General features: G+C 37.4%; 1 protein-coding gene across 15 annotated transcripts in view; it reads left to right on the forward strand.

The window, feature by feature from the left end:
- Positions 1-5,033: 5,033 nt before the first annotated feature.
- UNC79 (unc-79 homolog, NALCN channel complex subunit) overlaps positions 5,034-18,340 on the forward strand; it is a 270,279-nt gene continuing 256,972 nt past the window's right edge. For 14 of the 15 annotated variants that reach the window (XM_043556897.1, XM_043556895.1, XM_043556901.1 and 11 more), the window contains exon 1: positions 5,212-5,323. In XM_043556897.1, the coding sequence (XP_043412832.1) occupies positions 5,302-5,323 (22 nt within the window). In that variant the 5' untranslated portion in view covers positions 5,212-5,301. Of the gene's footprint in view, positions 5,139-5,211; positions 5,324-18,340 lie in introns of those variants that run through there. The other variant, XM_043556906.1, reaches the window with a different exon arrangement.

Below are 18,340 nucleotides of genomic sequence, written 5' to 3' on the forward strand. Positions count from 1 at the left end.
TAAACTTTGTGCTTTGGTAATTCAGACCAAAAATATCTGTGAGCAAGCTATTGGAATTTTAGCCACCCTGTGTGGCACAAACTGAAGCCATCATCCAGTCTAAAAGCAATAGAGAATGGAAACCCATATTCCTGTGCCATTTACTTCTTCCAAGTGTTATCATCTCTCTAGAATCTACCTGGTTTTGGTTGGTCTTCAATTGCTTCAGGTAAGTTATGTTTTGTTTTGTTTTTGTATTTTATTCAGTTTGTAGCTGTTATCTTTGAAAGGGTAGGTCCAGGAATCATTTATTTGGCCATACTGCAAGTGGAACCTGGAGGGGAGTACAGGTTGATACAATAATTTTAGTGAGAAATTTGGCAATAGCTAGCAAAAGTTGAAGTTTAGAATATCCTAAAACAAATTTTTGCACATATATACATATGTAAGAATGGTCATTGCATTTTTTTTGTTAGTAGGAAAAAATGGCAAAATAATCCATATGTTCATCAATAAGACAGGAGGTAAATAAATTGTGGGATATTTATAAAATGAAATCCTATACAATATTAAAGATGAATAAACTAGTGCTATATGTGCCAATGTGATTAAGTCAAAGTTCGATGTTGACTGAAAAGTGTTAACTCTCAGAAAGATATGTATGTTATAGTATTAATTATATAAATTTAAAAAATATGTGAAACAATTCATATAGTTTGGGCTGCAGATATATATATAGTATGTCTGTAGCTACCGTATCTGAAATTTTACCCTATCCAGAATTCCAATCTCTTTAAACATTTCTTATCTTGTTTACCTGGGGTAGCATTTTTTCTTTTATGCAATTATCAGTTTTTAGTGTTCTATATGTTTACCTCATTTAATTTTTTTTTTCTTCTCCACTAGACTGTTAGCTCCATGAAGGCAGAGATTGGTGTTTTCTTTGTTCTCTATAGTATCTCCAGGGAGATATATATATATATATATATAATTCAATAAGTATTTGCTGAATGAATAATTGAATAGTATAGATATATGAAGGTTTGATTAACTACAAAGTTAGAAAAGTTTTATGGGGGCTTCTCATGAATCTAAAATGTTTCATTTCTTGGGGCACTTGGCTGCCTCAAGTTTGTAGAGCATGTGACTCTTGATCTTGGGGTTGTGAGTTTGAGCCCTACACTGGGTGTAGATATTACTTAAAACAAAAAAATCTAGGGGCGCCTGGGTGGCTCAGTCGGTTAAGCATCTGACTTCAGCTCAGGTCATGATCTTGCACTTTGTGGGTTTGAGTCCCTCATCCGGCTCTGTGCTGACAGCTCAGAGCCTGGAGCCTGCTTCGGATTCTGTGTCTCCCTCTCTTTCTGCGTCTCTCCTGCTCATGCTCTGTCTCTGTCTCTCAGAAATAAACGTTAAAAAATTTTTTTTTAATCTTAAAAAAATAAAATGTTTTATTTCTTTTAAATAAAGTATCTAATGAAAATATGACTATATTAAGATCTAATGGCACTGGGTAGTGGCAAAAGTTGTGGTTATATTGTTTTTTATATTTTTATGTGGGAAATAACTTCATTAAACAAAAGGACACCAAAAGGTTTGGGGAAGATTTTTCAGAACATTGTAGTATAGAACTTAAGGGAAGAGGTTGTTTTAAAAATGAATAGGGAGATATTTGAAATGCTGGAATTAGTCATCAAGAGATAAGATAATTGTAATAGAGTATTAGGAAATTATTAGTGACTATTGAAAGAAACTGTTTCAGCAAAAGTTGCTAATAGGTGGGATGCTGAAGAAATGGAGACAGTAGGTGGAGAAATGGAGATCACTTATTCGCTATTATGATAGGTACAGCTTTTCCAGGATTCATGTTTGTGACCAGAATGGGACAATCCATTGAAAAGATAGAGACTTAAAATGTTGGAAAGACAGGACAATTCATGGGAGCATTTTTAATTAGAGGTATAGTTTTAGAAAAGGGCATTTCACCTGGCAATGAGGAGAGGCACTCCTTTTGCAGTAGAATAAAAGAAACAAAGGTTGACACAGGTAGGTGGAGACAAAGGGAAGTAGAGGTTCATCTTTGAAGTAGTAATTTAGGCCCTCTGTTGGAGTGGAGAAAGTGGATAATGGATATGATCCAGGTTAGTGAATTAGCTCAATAGGCATGTTAGAAGGTTGAGGTTGTAAGAGCCTAGGTTGTTAATTAGGGTATCAATTATACAGATGATTTCAGGCTTTGAAGGGTTTGAAACAGTCAGAACTAGCCTTAATGGAATGGGTACATTTCTTTTTTTTTTTTTTTAATTTTTTTTTTTCAACGTTTATTTATTTTTGGGACAGAGAGAGACAGAGCATGAACGGGGGAGGGGCAGAGAGAGAGGGAGACAGAATTGGAAACAGGCTCCAGGCTCCGAGCCATCAGCCCAGAGCCTGACGCGGGGCTCGAAATCACGAACCGCGAGATCGTGACCTGGCTGAAGTCTGACGCTCAACCGACTGCGCCACCCAGGCGCCTGGAATGGGTACATTTCAATGGCTTGAACAGTAACGCTAACAAAAGCAAACACATGTGTCAAGGATTATTCTAGATTCTCATGTCATTAAAATGTGTCAAGGATTATTCTAGATTGTGTATACTCATTTAATCCTGACAACAGCCTTTGAGGTAGCTTTATTATTATGAGTATTTTGCAGGTGAGAAAAATTGAGACAGAGAAGAAACTTGCTTAAGGTCATACTGAAGCAGAGCTGGAAGTCAAACTCAGGCTATCTAACTCCTGAGTCTGTACCCCTTAACAATGTTACACTCTCAGTGGGGTAGTAGGAGGTTTTAATTCATGACAAACAGCAAGATTAGTAAGCAGGCCATGGAAGAGTAGTTTCCAACACATTGTTGCTTTCTTTCTGGGTTACCCATAGGACACCATTAAATTTTTTTCCAATTGTTTTCTTTATCAAAGCCTCAAGCCTTCCAGAAATTTCTGAGTAAATCATTGAGCCTTCTTTTAATCACACAAAATATTTGATATCTTCAAAGATTTATATTATATTCATATTTTCTTTCAGAATGGTTCTAGCGTATTTTTACCCCAAATTAACTCGTCAGCATTATTCTTTACACCATCATTTATCTTTGACTGAAAAATGGAACTTCTCTGGGATGTATTTTTAGGAATGAACAATGGTGTAGGGTGATCAGCCTGGTTAGGAAGACCAACCTGTCAATCAGTGATGTGATTTAGTCTTAGTTGTGTATACACCCCAAAGAGCTAAATTGTTAACATTTTTGCCACTATTATAGAGCTTTGCCACTGTGTGCATCATAATGGGCAGTTTCCTTGCTGTCAGAAGACTTTTTCAGGCTATTCAGAAACATCTTTTCTTGATATGTGGTCACATATTTTTTTCTTAATTGTCAAAGATTTATTTTGAATGTGTTGTATGTATCATATTCAATTTAACATCCTTTTCCCTAAAATAAGGATTATGCTTTTTAAGTTTTTTATTTTCTAATTGTTAAATTATTTTTATTTAAACATTTTATTTATTTAAGTAATCTCTGTACCTAACGTGGGGCTTGAACTCACAGCTCAGAGATCAAGAGTCGCATTCTCCTCCGACTGACTCTGCCAGGCGCCCCAAGGATTATTCTTTTTTGGTGAGATGGAAAAATATTGATATTGATTTAGTCACCACAGTTATTAGCACTGAAAACAATTGCTCAACTCTTACAGTATTGTTTCCATAGCTTTTGCTAAATCAACGTGCTTTGGTCATTGCTTCTTAGCTTTCACAAATTATTTAGGTTATTTGAATTAAAGAGTGGTCACAGCGTTGGCAAATGTACAGTACTTTAATTTTAAAAAGACTTCAGGGGTGCCTGGGTGGCGCAGTCGGTTAAGCGTCCGACTTCAGTCAGGTCACGATCTCGCGGTCCGTGAGTTCGAGCCCCGCGTCGGGCTCTGGGCTGATGGCTCAGAACCTGGAGCCTGTTTCCGATTCTGTGTCTCCCTCTCTCTCTGCCCCTCCCCCGTTCATGCTCTGTCTCTCTCTGTCCCAAAAATAAATAAACGTTGAAAAAAAAATAAAAAGACTTCAACTAAAAGGACTTTAATTTAGAAGGACTTTCACATCCATGACCATTTGATCTGCCCAATAAGTCTTTCAGCGACCAAGCAGGTTTTATTCTCATTTTACAGATGCAGAACCTGAGACTCAAGGACATTAAAAGATTGGTCCTAAAATGAGTAAGTCTTGAATCTGGTTCTGCCTGACTCTAAGTCCAGGCTCAGAACGTCCCTCCACTCCGCAGTTGATTCTTTAAGTATCTTTTATTAACATGTATGATGCCCCTTTCCACTGGCTTCATTTGGTTTTTCAGCAGTGCCACGTGCCAATTTCCTCACGTGCCAATTTCCATTCTGGGTGGTTGCAAGGGAACACACCTGGGTTCCTTGTCTCTAATCTTTCATTTTTCTTTTCTGTGGCCCTCCAGCTTCACCTTCCGTGGAATTCTCCTCCTTCCTTTGCCCCAACTTTTTAAGTCGTCTCCCAGCCCCCAGGCAGTGGGACCTCCCATACTAATCATCAGCAGGAGAGCCCATCAGAGAGGGGAGGCAGAGGGCACAGACCGCAGCACGCCGGGAAGCCATGCTGAGGGTTACTTGTGCATTTCCTTCTTCGCGGTCCTCTGGAGCGTCCTCGCCGCCCTCCGGCCCCGGCTGTCTCCAGCCCGCCCCGGATCCGCCTCCCCCCCCTTCCTCCGGGAGGTTGAGACCAAGCGTGGGACGCACTTGTGTCCCTCTCCGGTCACCTCGTTGAGGCACCGGGGCTGCTCCCGGAGCAGGATTTACAGGCCCGGAGAACGCCAATGGGAGATCCAAATGGTCGGGGACTCCGGCACTTTAAGAGGCTTTTCTCTGGGAAACACCCGTCCCCTCCGAGCGCCTTATGAATGGAAATACTCCTCCCCCGGTCGAGCCCATTTTCCCATTTCACCAGGAGCCGCGGCTTGCTCTCTCCTTTCGGTCTCCCCGCCCACATCAACGCGGGCAGCTCCAGGAGGGGACGGACAGGAAGCCTTTGGCCGCCTATTAAATCCCACCCATTTCTCCGGGGGCGATTTCCTAACCTTCCGGGACCGAATTCTGCAATTTGATGTGCGTTTTGTCCGAATGGTAGCGACACGGGCCTAAGGGAGGGGGAAAGCAAGGGGGTGGGGGGTGGGGGGTATGCGCTCTTTTCCTCGCAACATCGCTGGCGGAGCGAGGGAGCTCACACGACACAGATTTTGGGGCAAAGCCTTTCCATCTGGACAGCACCATGTCCACCAAAGCGGAGCAGTGTAAGTAGCAGCCGGCCCGGCGTTCCGGCCCGGCCTCCGGCTGGGAGCTATTGCAGTTGCGGCGTTTGCGGCTGCCGGGAGACCTTGGCATCGTGCTGGTGCGGGGGTGGGGGCTGAGGTTGGGGCGGGTGGGGGGTGGGGGGCGGAAGAGAAAGTGGGGGAGGGTGGACGTGGATGGCAACGCGGCGCTGTCCCCGGTGCTGAAAAATAATGCTGTCTTCTCGGGCTTGTGGTGGGGTTTCGCAAGACTGAAAGACCCTGCGAAATGAAATTGAAATGGGGTCATTCTCGGGAAAAAGAGGCCTCATATCTTTCAGATAAACATTTCAGTATCTCTTGTTGGAGTGGGGGAAGGGGGGCAGCGGCAAATCAGGGGCGGGGAACTGTCAGTGCAACCAAAGCCTGCCTGGCCTTCTGAGCATGCCCAGTTCTAGGTGCTGGAGCCATCGGGGAGTTTGAGTCTGCAGTTTCCACTTCGGGTTGGAGAGGCAGTAAAGGAGAGAAGGGAGAGGGAGCCGGGAGTCAGGCAGAATTCTAGACCAGTGTGAGGAAAATCAACTCCTGAATACCTACACTAATGCAAAAACTAACCCCAACCACAGGTTAAAGCAAGAGTTGGTGCTTTGCATGAAGGTGAAAGGGGCTCTGAGAAAATGATCTAATTATTTTTCCAAAGAGGTTTCCTTTGTAGGGCAGCTCACACAAACTACAACAAATAGCAAGAGGATTTTAGTTGTCTCAGTGTGTTTGGTTGGAAACAACCTGCTAACTCCTTGTGGACAGAGGAAGTTTCTAATATGCTTCCTATAGCCTCTCTTATTGCAGTGCGCATTTGTAGGCCGGTGGTATGTACTTCGTAGGTTGATTAATGTGAAATCTTTTCCCGAGTGCACTTGAGGGATTCAGGAACTTAGTTTTTGTAAGTAAAAGATATTTTTATTAAGCAATGAGTTTGAATTTTTAACAAATACGCCGGAACTGGTTCATCTAATTGACTCTTGTTTCTCTCAAAGAAGTACACAGTTAAGTTGATAATGCTGTCCTGTCACTACTCAAGTCTTTGTATTTCTTTTTTTGGAATGGCTATAAAAGCCATTTTGTGAGACACCCGACACAGTAGTCTCATTATTGTGGGGCAGTATGTTGTATATGATATGCATATGCAGTGTGCCACTTATTCACCAGATAGATGAAATGAACTGAAGGCTCACAGAATTCCCAGATTGATGGTTCATTAGAGATTCTCTATGCCCACCTACCATCCAGTGCTTGTACCTCTTACCAATGTTATTTTTGGAATCTGGAACACCTGGTTTGAATCCTAGTTCTGCCATTTACTGTTTGACCTTGGGCAAGATAATTGATGTCTCTAAACTTTATTTCCTCATCTGTAAACCTGGGGTAATAATGCTGATGGCGTTGTGATTATAAACGAGGGAATACACATGGAAGATTGAGTAGTGAGCCTAGCACATAAAAGAACTCAAGAAATGATAGCTCTTCCCTCTTAATATTCCATCTCTTCTAAACAGAAAGTTCTTTTGTGAATTTTTTGGCCTGTTTTTAAAAGTTAAATCTAAACCTCAAAGAAAAATTTTGCTTCCACATAGGATTTCAAACAAATTGAATGCATTATGTTTTGAGTAATGGTAACATAGTTGGAATCAGTGTGAACTTTCCACTTAAGAATATCACACCCTTGAAGGTTTTATTATAGTATGTTGTTAAAAAAACCACCACCTGTCATTTGATTTTATAGTTACATATTATGTAACTTCAGGTTAAAACCAGTGAGTATTACTGTCTTTTTTCTGTGTTTTCGTTTCCTTATTATATTTGAGATGCACTGGATGCATTGTCTTGTCTCTTTCCTGCGCAGTTAATGCCAGGATGAATAAAATCTACTGGTGGATTTGGTTGTGTAGTGCAGGTAGTGTGTAGTTAAGAAGCTATTTTAGAAGTGTTTGTAAAACAGATTTTTTTTCCCTCTGTAGATAATGGAAAGGACACCATATTTGAAGTTAGAACATGTGGATTTGAGTTTTTCATGCCCTTCTGATTAACTGTGAGACACGGGGCAATTAACTTAATACTTTAGTGCCTCAGAGTTTCCATCTATGAATTAAGGGATAATAGTAGCAGCTTTATTTGTCCTAAGTGTTCTGTTCTGGAAGGCAAAGAAGGTAAATGGGAATAGGCTGTGAAAAGGATAAAGATGTTTTGGGTGTTTTGACGTATCTTTATTTATAGTGAAGGGAAGTTAAAAATTTCTTTTTTTTTCTGTTTTACATGCACTAACATGAATGTATTGTCACTTGAGTGCACATTGTATACCTGAAAATAGAGCAAACACATGAAAATCTGCATGGTTGATGTTCATGAAGGGTGAATACTTTTTAATAAAGAGAAGTTGCAGATTTGTGGTATTTTATCCTTGGACTTAGTAGGAATATGGCTAGAAAGAAGGAGAAAGAAGGGAAGGCTACAATATTTTTCTCTCCTACTGGATGCGAAGACCACCAGAACAGGAGAGAACTAGAGAGTTTATTTATCCTCTGAATTCAGGATTATGCACAGTACCACTTGTCTAAGGACCAAGAGGAAGAATGAGGTTTAATATAATGTCACAATATTATTTCTATTGCTCTTCTTCCTGAGGCGTCTTGATGTAGGTAGAGGTTTCACTGGTGCAGGAAGTGGAGATAGTTTGGTTGAACCAGCAAGAGGAAGCACTTGCATTTCAACCCAAACAGATTACGTGATTTACCTTTGAGATGTAATGTATCACAGATATGTGAAAAATGATTTTATTTTTATGTAGTGATATTTTCTTGTGTGAAACAAGTAATAATGATGAAAGAGAGACTAGTATTAGCTAGGATATAGTTTGGAGCTGTTTTTATACATTCACTCTGGTTCCTGTATAATGTGCAGAACATCATAACAGAAGGTGAAAGCTTCCTAGCAATTTCTTAAGGCGACTGCACAGAGCTAAAACTTTTTTCCTCCAAATGCTTCTTTTTCTTACAACATTCACTGTAGTGAAAATGTTTTTGTAGTTGCTGTAGAATCTGAAATGATTCTTTTATTTGGGGTTCTAAGGAATCCACCTCCTCTCCCTTTCTCTGTCTTCTAAGAGTTAAAATGGAATAATCTGGAGTACTTTGGATGTGCTCTTTCAAAAGAAGCATCTTTCAGTAACAGCAGAAGTTGAGTTGGGGTTCTAGAATCAGACTGCTGCCTAAGTATAAATTCTGGCTCTGCTTCTTGCAATCTCTGTGACCTTAGACAAGTTAACTCAACATTTCTAAGCCTTGACTGTATTATCTATAAAATGGGGATAGTCATGGTTGTTGTGAAGATTAAAATGAGGTGATCCATGGAAAAGTGCTTAGCACAGAATCTTGGCACATAATGAGGGGTTAATAAATGTTAGCTATTATTATCATCATCATTATCAAGTATAAAATCTTATGCTTGCTGCTAAAATGAGGATAATTATAAATTTGGATCTACTCACCCCCCCAGAGTGTAGCAGAAAAAAAAAGTAACCATGATATTATTTAAATGGGACATGGTCTATTGGACTATTTTTTATTCTCCTTTCCTTGTCTCTGGGTCTCCTCTACAGCAGTCAGCCTAACCCATTTTAAGTGGGAGGAGATTTCTGCATGGCAATTCCTTGACTTGGTATATCTAGCAAGGCACTGGCTAATCATCTAAACAGAGGATTTCTAAAGCATGAAATCCCTATCCATCACTTTTTGTATTATAATGATGGTGTAGTAGCTGATAAACACAAATCACTTATATAAATATCCATCAAAATGTTTGTCAATTTTGGAAATTAGCCTGAGTATAAATTCAAAAAAGCTAATTATAGAAATTTGAATATATGCTATTTTTAATGTGCTTATCCTACTCATCTTAAAAAATTTTTTTTGAATGTTTATTTTTGAGAGAGAGAGAGAGCATGAGCTGTGAAGGGGCAGAGAGAGAGGGGAACAAAGGATCCAAAGGGGCCTCTGTGCTGATAGCAGAGACCTGATGTAGGGCTCAAATTCGTGAACTGTGAGATCATGACCTGAGCTGAAGTCAGATGCTTAACCGACTGAGCCATCCAGGTGCCCCAGTCCTACTCAACATCTTTATCTCAGTAACTAAAAGTCTTTTTGATTATATGAAAAACACTTTTAAGAGTAGAGATAATTAGCACTATGAATTGAAGTTGAACTTGGCCCTGTCCCATGCATCTTTAAGGGTCATATTTAGAGAAATTGAGGGGTGCCTGGGTGGCTTGTTCTGTTAAGCGTCCGATTTCGGCTCAGGTCATGATCTCCGTGAGTTCGAGCCCCGCGTCGGGCTCTGTGCTGACCGCTCAGAGCTTGGAGCCTGTTTCGGATTCTGTGTCTCCCTCTCTCTCTGCCCCTCCCCTGTTCATGCTCTGTCTCTCTCTGTCTCAAAAATAAATAAACATTAAAAAATTAAAAAAAAGAGAAATTGATAATTAAATTATTTTATGTACATTATATTACTGTAAATAGAATATTGCTGTATTACTAATATTATTATAATAGAAAAACACCTCTTTGAATAGTGCTGCAACTTGTAGTCATTTAGAAATATTGGCACAACAACATTGCTAACCTCATAGAGAAAACTAGTTTTATTCACACATACAAAAATTGGAATATGGTTATTAGCCGTATTTGTGGTAGCAAAAAGAGCACATGGTTTTTAGCTCTTGTCTTACATGGTTTCTCTGCATCATTTGACAGTAGTTGCCACATTTTAAATTTGAACTCTTCTTTTCTTCTTTCTTTTCTGGCTGTTCCTACTCAGATTATTTCCCTTAGGGCTACTTTCTTCTCCCTATTTTTTATGAACAGCATTTTGTCATTAGGTTCCCCCCTCCTTTTTTAAATTGCACAGATTCTTGGTTTCATTCACTTTCATCAGTTATCACCTCTATGTGGATGGCACCCAAATACAAGTTTAAAGTCTAAACATGTCTCTTGAACAAAAGCCTTTATCTCTATCCAGGCATCCTATAGTCATCTCAAACCCAAACTCTTTGTCTTCTCCCTCATGCTTGTACTTCTTTGGGTGTTACTCATTTTAATGAATAGCACTACCATCTACCCATCCACCCAAGTGAAAAAACTGGGGAGTCTTCTTAAACTTCTCCTACTCTCTGTTATTACAGAGATACAACAAATCACCAACCCCTGTTGATTCTAGCCCATGCAACTAAATTGCTGCCCAACTCTTTGATCTACTTATTTTGGATTTTTTTTTTCCTAGTTCCTCCAATGTACTGTTTTCTTTTTGCCTCAAATGCTTTCTTTTTCTCCATGCCCTCTTCTTTGCCTTTCTTTTGTCCAGTACTTAGCTTGGAAGCCCTGCCTGATTGCCAGTCTCCCCTTGTACGCCCCTCTCGTGTACTCACACTGTATGGAATAATTTGTTTTCTTGTTAGGTGACCTCATTTACTTTATGTATAGACTGTATTATGTTCATTTTTGTGTCTCCAGTGTGCAAACACCATTGTCTAGAGCACAGTGTATGCACAAAAGCTGTTTCTTCAAAGTAAAAATGATTGAGAGTGCATTAAATGCCTTTTTATAAAGAAGGATTACATAATCCAATTTTTGGATACATTAATTTGAAGATTTCATATTTTTGTTAATGTGAAGTTTTGCACTCAGTACAATGTGAATATAAACTATACAGAATGCATGCTTTTCTTTTTTTTTTTTTAATTTTTTTTTTCAACGTTTATTTATTTTTGGGACAGAGAGAGACAGAGCATGAACGGGGGAGGGACAGAGAGAGAGGGAGACACAGAATCAGAAACAGGCTCCAGGCTCTGAGCCATCAGCTCAGAGCCTGACGCGGGGCTCGAACTCCCGGACCGCGAGATCGTGACCTGGCTGAAGTCGGACGCTTAACCGACTGCGCCACCCAGGCGCCCCGAATGCATGCTTTTCAATTGGATTTACGAGTAAATAAAAATACACTTTAAAAGTATGTAAAACATATTTGCTAAATCAAATTTTATAGTATTTATATAACAAGTTATACTTTTTCTGAATGTTAATTGTGTTTTTGCTTCTTTCTCATTAGCTAAAATTTTCTGTTACTATATTCAGCATAATAGTTATGATTCCTAATTGGTAGACAATCTTAGTACATAGCCAACTGTTTTTCTTATGATAAAGTGACAATACATTTGAAGTTGGGGACTTGTGATGCTGTAATTTAATGTGGATCCTTTGATAATACATCTGTTCAAGTTTTATGTATTGATTACTCAACCTATAAGTAGGCTTTACATTGGGATTTTCATTTTATAGTATTGTTGTGTTGTAAACTCACACTTATTGCTTATATTCTGAAAAGATAGGAGTAGCTATTCATAGATGAGCACATATATTGGCTTAGAACTGAAATGTTTATTGCATCAAGAAGTACATTAAGCAAAATGTATTTTTATCAATAAGCTTGCTTTCTATAGTATGTGTCGCGACCGGTGCGACAAACACCGAGGTCAGGCTGAGACCGGGTCGAGCAATGTTCCCCATTGACTCAAGCCAACCAGTATGGAAAGCTCAACCATTTTATTTAGAATTTTTAGTTTTTTTCAATTCATATGTTATATTTTTGTCTTGTTTTTCTCTTCTTTTGTGGTACCAAGCAATCCATATTTCATCAACTTGTCCATTCACTTACTTAGCAAATATTTATTGAGTGTTTACAATGTGTCAGACTCTGTACTAGGTTTTAGAGGAGATTACAGTTGAGTACTCAGGGGCATCCCGCTTTGCTGAGGTGTATATACTCTATTTTCAGCTTTCCTTTGATACGCTGTCTAGGTCCCTAAAAATAATAGGAAATTGATGAACTTGTCATGACTTATTCATAGAGAGACAGTGCTTGCTCCTTGTGACCATTATTGCTTTTGTTGTTGTTGTTGTTGTTGTTGTTGTTCTTACTGGAGGCTAAAATTTTTGTAGAGAATCTTGTTAGAATCCCTGGCCGCCACTCAGCATTGTTCTCATTTTCCGGACTTTTCTGGTTATTCTTTCTCAATCTGCCAAATTAATTTTATAATAAAGTTATATATCTCCAGAAAAAAGCCTGATAGCATTTTTATGACTATCACATTAAAATTAGAAAATAACTTATGTAGGGAGAACTAATATCTTTAGGATACTGAATCTTACTTTTAAAAATATTTATTTATTTAGAGAAAGAGAGAGTGTGAGAGAGAGTGTGTGTGCGCGAGCAGGGAAGGGGCAGAGAGAGATGAGAGAGAGAATCCCAAGCAGGCTCTGTGCTGTCAGAGTAGAGCCCCATATGGGGCTCGAACTCACCAACTGTGAGATCATGATCTGAGCTGAAATCAAGATCATGATCTGACTGAGCCACCCAGGTGCCCCAGGATATTGAATCTTATCTAACAATATGATATGTTTTTTCCGTTTGTTCAAGTCTTTTCATGCCTTTTTAGGGATGCTTTGGAATTTTTTGTTAACCTTATGTTTAGTATTTTCTTTTTTTTCTATCATAATTGGGGTCTATCTTCCATCTCTAATTTTTTACATGAAGGCTATTGATCTTTGTATGCAAATTTTATAATCCTACTTTACTAAATGATCTTTGTGTAGCAGTTTGCCATTTATTTTTGGGGGAGTTTTCAATGTATATATAATTATACGGTCTGTGAACAACAGGAAATGATTTTATCCTTTCTTTTCTATCCAATTCTTATATCTTTAATTGCTTTCTCTTTTCTAATTGCATTGGTGAATGTCTCCAACACAATGTTAAATATGGTGTAGATAGTGGGTATTTTTGCCTTGTTTTTAATTTTCGTAGGAAAGCCTCTAGTATTTCTCTTTTAAATAAGCTATTATTTGGGACTGAGATAATTTACTAAGGAAGTATCCATCAATTTCTATGTTATTGAGCTTTTTACAAAAACCTGACTGGTGCTGAGTTTTCTATATTTTTGGAAGCCATATGACCTCTCTTAACTTTATGAATATGCTGGGTTAGATTTTGTCATATTTTATTTAATAATTTTTGCATTGATATTCATGAGTTATATTGGTCCACAGGTTTTTAAAACAATTATTTATAGAGGTGTCTGGGTAGCTCAGTTGGAGAAGCCCCTGACTCTTGATTTTGGCCCAGGTTACAATCTCACCAACTGTGAGCTGGAGCTCCTCATCGGGCTTTGTGCTGAGAGCCTGCTTGGGATTCTGTCTCTCGCTCTCTCTGTGCCTTTACCCTACTTGTGTGCTGTCTCTCTCCCTTTCAAAATAAATAAATTTAAACTTAAAAAAAATATTTATGTATTCATTCATTCATTCATTCATTCATTCATTTATTTTTGTAGGGATGGAGGTTGGGAGCAGTTCTAGTCAGGATCTGAGAACATTGTTGTATTCACTATGGAAAATGAGTTTGGAAGTTTTCCTTCTTTTTATGCTCTGGAATGATTAAAGTAACATTGGGGTTACCTGATCTTTAAGTTTGTTAGAGTTCCCTTGTGAAACCATCTGGCTTGGTGCTCTTTTGTAGTGGAACTCTAACTTCTTTCTCTATGTCCTCTATGACTCTTATTCTGTTTAGAATTTCTGTTTCTACTGGGGTCTATTTTGGTAGGTTTTATTTCTTTAAAACATTATTCATGTCATCCAAGTTTTCAAATTTGTTTGTATAAAATTTTGCAAAAGAGTCTCTTAGAACTTTTCTAAAAATTTTCTTTATTTTAACTTCCTTGTCATTTCAATTGTTGTGCTTTTAATGCTATATACTTATGTTTTCTCCTGACTACCCCCTCCCTCCTTTTGTCATGAGTGAATTAGTGGTTTGTCCATTGTTGCTTTCTTTTCTAGGGAACTAGTTTTTGGATTTATGTATTGATTCTACTGGGTTTTTTTTTTTTTGGTTTCTAAATTAACTTGTGCCATTTATTATTAATTCTCCTTTTCCTTGATTTCTTTGTTTTATTTTGGTGTTCCCTAGAAGGCTTTTTGAGTCGGACGCTAATTTATTTATTTTAATATTTTCTATATAGGCATTTCATGCTATGTATTTTTCTTTGATCCTTCCTTTCTCTGTAGCCTACAGATTCTGATAATGTCAGGCTTTAATTATCATTTTCAAGAAATTCTACAGTTTAATTTTGTATTTTGCCTTTGATCCAAGAGTTGCTTAAAAGTGGAAGGATATTTTAGTTTTTTTAAATTTTGTTATTTATTTCTATTTTTATTGCATTATAATCTGAGGATGATATTTGCATTATTTCTATTCTTTGGACCTTACTGTGGTTTTCTCTGTGGCCTAAGATTTAGTCAGTTTTTGTGGGTGTACTTGAGAAGAAGTTGTAATCTCTATTACTGGGGCTCAGAGTTTGATGTAGATCTATAAGATCTATCTTATTTATGTTGTTTAGGTCTTCTGTACCTTTATTAATTTTTCATCTGCTTGATCTTGGATTGTGAGAGGTATGTTAAAGTCTATTATTAATGTGTTTTTGTCTATTTCTCCTTTCGTCTCCTGTAGGTTGCTGCTTAATGAAGGCTATTGCTGTGTTATTGGGTGCATAAATGTTAATAATTATAATATCTTCATTGTGAATTGTAGACTTAAGCATTATGAAGTGTTCTTCTTTATACATTTTAATGCTTTTGGGTCTCAATTCCACCCTGTTGGATATCAAGATTATGAACTCTATTTTCTTTTATTTGTGTTTGCCTGATATATCTTTCTCCATCCTTTTATTTTTAACTCTTTTGAATCTCTTTGTTTTAGGTGTGTCTCTTGTATTCTGCATAGTGTTGGATTTTGCTTTATTAGACAATCTGAAAATCCTTTTCTTTCAATAGGTGAGTTAAGTCCATTTACATCTATTGATATTATTAATATGTTTGGCCTCAGTTCTATCAAATTGTTTTATTTTTATATCTTTTGTATCTGTGCTTTTTCATCATGCAGTGGGTTTTATCTGCTTGTGTGTTTCATTGGTTAACTTTTTACTGATACCTTTATATACCATTAGTCCATTTTTGGGGGGCATACTTATTGGTTGCCTACATTAAACAACACTGAAATTATCTGGTAACCTCTTCTCCCTTACTCCTTCTACTCCACTATCTGATCTAAAGTAATATCCTTTTATTTCCAATTAGTGTCTATTAGACAATCATATCCATATGTACTCCTTATTTCCTCACTCCAATTATTGATAATTATACTGTATTTACTATATTGTTTCCTTTATAACCACAGTTTAGCTTTGCTCTACAGGTATATTTATATCTAATGACTATCACGGATTCTTATATTACTGTTTCTCAATCTTTTTGATTGTCTGAATGTTCTTTTCTAATTGATTCTTTAGGAAGGGCTCACAGGACCAATGTATCCCAAATTTGGCAAGTTTATAGTAGTTTGCAGCTTGTATTCAGACATCAGTTTGGTGAGATATAAAACCCTTGACTCATATTTCTTTACCTTGAGTATTTTACATATGTTACACTATTTTTTTTGAGGGTGGGGTGGGCATTAAGAATTGTTGAGAAGTCTGGTGCAGTCTTGTTTTCTTTCCCTTATGAGTGACTTAGCCTTTTTGCCTGATTGCCCAAGGTTTTTTTTATTTTTCTTTAAAGTAGTTTTAACTATAATATGATTCTGTGTTGGCCATGCTGAAATGATTGTGGTGTGTCTTTTCAATATGTAATTTCAAGATTTTTTTAAATGTTTATCTATTTTTGAGAAAGAGAGAGAGAGAGAGAGAGAGAGAGAGAAAGTGCAAGTGGGGGAGGGGCAGAGAGAGGGACACAGAATCCGAAGCAGGTTGCACGCTCCGTGCTGTCAGCGCAGAGCCTGATGCAGGGCTTGAACTCATGAACTGTGAGATCATGACCTGAGCTGAAGTCAGATGCTTAACTGACTGAGCCACCCAGATGCCATAATTTCAAGATTAAAAAAAAATTTTTTAGGAACATGTTCTGGAATAGTTTTAGTATTTATTTTGTTCTATTATTTGACATTCTTTGTGATCCCTATCATATGTAATTTTTTTTTTTTTTTGCTTATCTTCTGTATGGATCACTTTCTGTTGAATGTTTTTAAAATCTTTCTTCATTTCTTTTGAGTTTTTTTTAAGAGTCACCCACACAATGTACTTTTATTTCTCTATATGTGAATCAGCTTATTCATGGTGATTCCACATATATGTAGAAATATATTTATTTAATCCTTAATTTGAAATGTCAAATATAAATAAAACAATGAAACTGTTCTGTTGAATATTATCTTATTTCTCACAAATTCAAACTTATTCAGTATAAGTAAGTACAAGCATCTGACTATGTCATTATGTCTTCTAGTGTAAACATGCCCAAGTACCTACGTACTGGAATACATGTTATTTTCTTCCCTCTTTTTTTTCTGGAAATAATATATATAAAAAATTCACCCATTTTCAAGGCAGAGTTTAATGAATTTTGCTAAGTATATATAATAGTGTAACTACCACCCTAACCAGTATAACGAATAGTCCCCTTATCTTAAAAAGAGTCCTTGTGTGCCTTTGCTCTTTTTTAAATTGAAGTGTAGTTGACTTACAATATTACATTAGTTTCAGTTGTACAGCATAGTGGTTTGATGAGTTTGTACGTTATGCTCTGCTCACCACAAGTGTAGCTACCATCTGTCACCATATGATGGTATTACAGTGCCATTGACTATATTCCCCTTGCTGTACCTTTTATTCCCCTGACTTTACTCATTCCATAAATGAAAGCCTATATCTCCTACTTCTCTTCACTCATTTTGCCCATCCCTCTATTCCCCTCCCCTCTGGCAGCCATCAGTTTGTTCTCTGCAGCAGTGGGTCCGTTTCTTCTTTTTGTTTGTTTGTTTTGATTTTTAAATTCTGTATATAAGGGAAATCATATGGTATTTTTCTTTCTCAGTCTGACTTATTTCACGTAGTGTAATACCCACTAGGTCCATCTATGTTGTCACGGATGGCAAGATCTCATCCTTTTATATGGCTGAGTAATATTCCATTGCTTATATATACCACATTTTCTTTATCCACTCTTCTATTGATGGACACTTGGGCTGCTTCCATATCTTGGCTATTGTAAATAATGCTGCAGTAAACGTAGGTGTGAATATATCTTTTATAATTAGTGTTTTTGTTTCCTTTGGGTAAATACTCAGTAGTGGAATTACTGGATCATATGATATTTCTATTTTTAATTTTTTGAGGAACTTCCAGTACTGTTTTCCATGGTGGCTGCACCAATTTATCTGCACCTTTGCTCTTGATCTTCTTCCTCTACTGCTGGTCTCAGGCAAACACTGATCTGCTTTCTGTTGCTATTGTGTTGTGTTTTCTAGACTTTATATAAATAGAACAATGGAGAACATAGTCTTCTGTTGACTTCTTTTATTTAGCATAATGTCTTTGAGGCTAATTATTGTTGTATATATTAATATTTTTCTCCTTTTTATTGTTCTGCAGTATTCCATCGTATGCATACAATATTTGGGCTGTTTTCAGTTTTTGGCTATTATAAATAATGCTGCTAAAGGTATCTGCATACATATTTTCATGGGGCCATATTTTTTATTTCTCTAGGGTGAACATCTAGGAGTAGAAATGCTTGGTATTATGGTAAATGAATATTTAACATTATAAGATAGTGCCATATTGTTTATCAAAGTGACTGTAACATTTTGCATTCCCACCAGTACTGGAGGAGGGAGTTCCAGTTGTCCCACATCTTCACCAGCACTGGGCATTGACTTGGTATTAACGTAAGTTGTTCTAGTAGGTGTGTGTAGTGGTATCTCACTGCGGTCTTAATTAGCATTTATCTTAGGACTAGTGATGCTTTTTATGTGCTTCTTGGCCATTTGTATATCTTTTTATGGGACATGTCTCTTTCAATCTTTTGTTAGATTTTTGGCCTTTTTGTTGAGTTGTAA

Source organism: Prionailurus bengalensis, chromosome B3 (assembly GCF_016509475.1).
Source record: "Prionailurus bengalensis isolate Pbe53 chromosome B3, Fcat_Pben_1.1_paternal_pri, whole genome shotgun sequence".
Classification (NCBI taxonomy): Eukaryota; Metazoa; Chordata; class Mammalia; order Carnivora; family Felidae; genus Prionailurus; species Prionailurus bengalensis.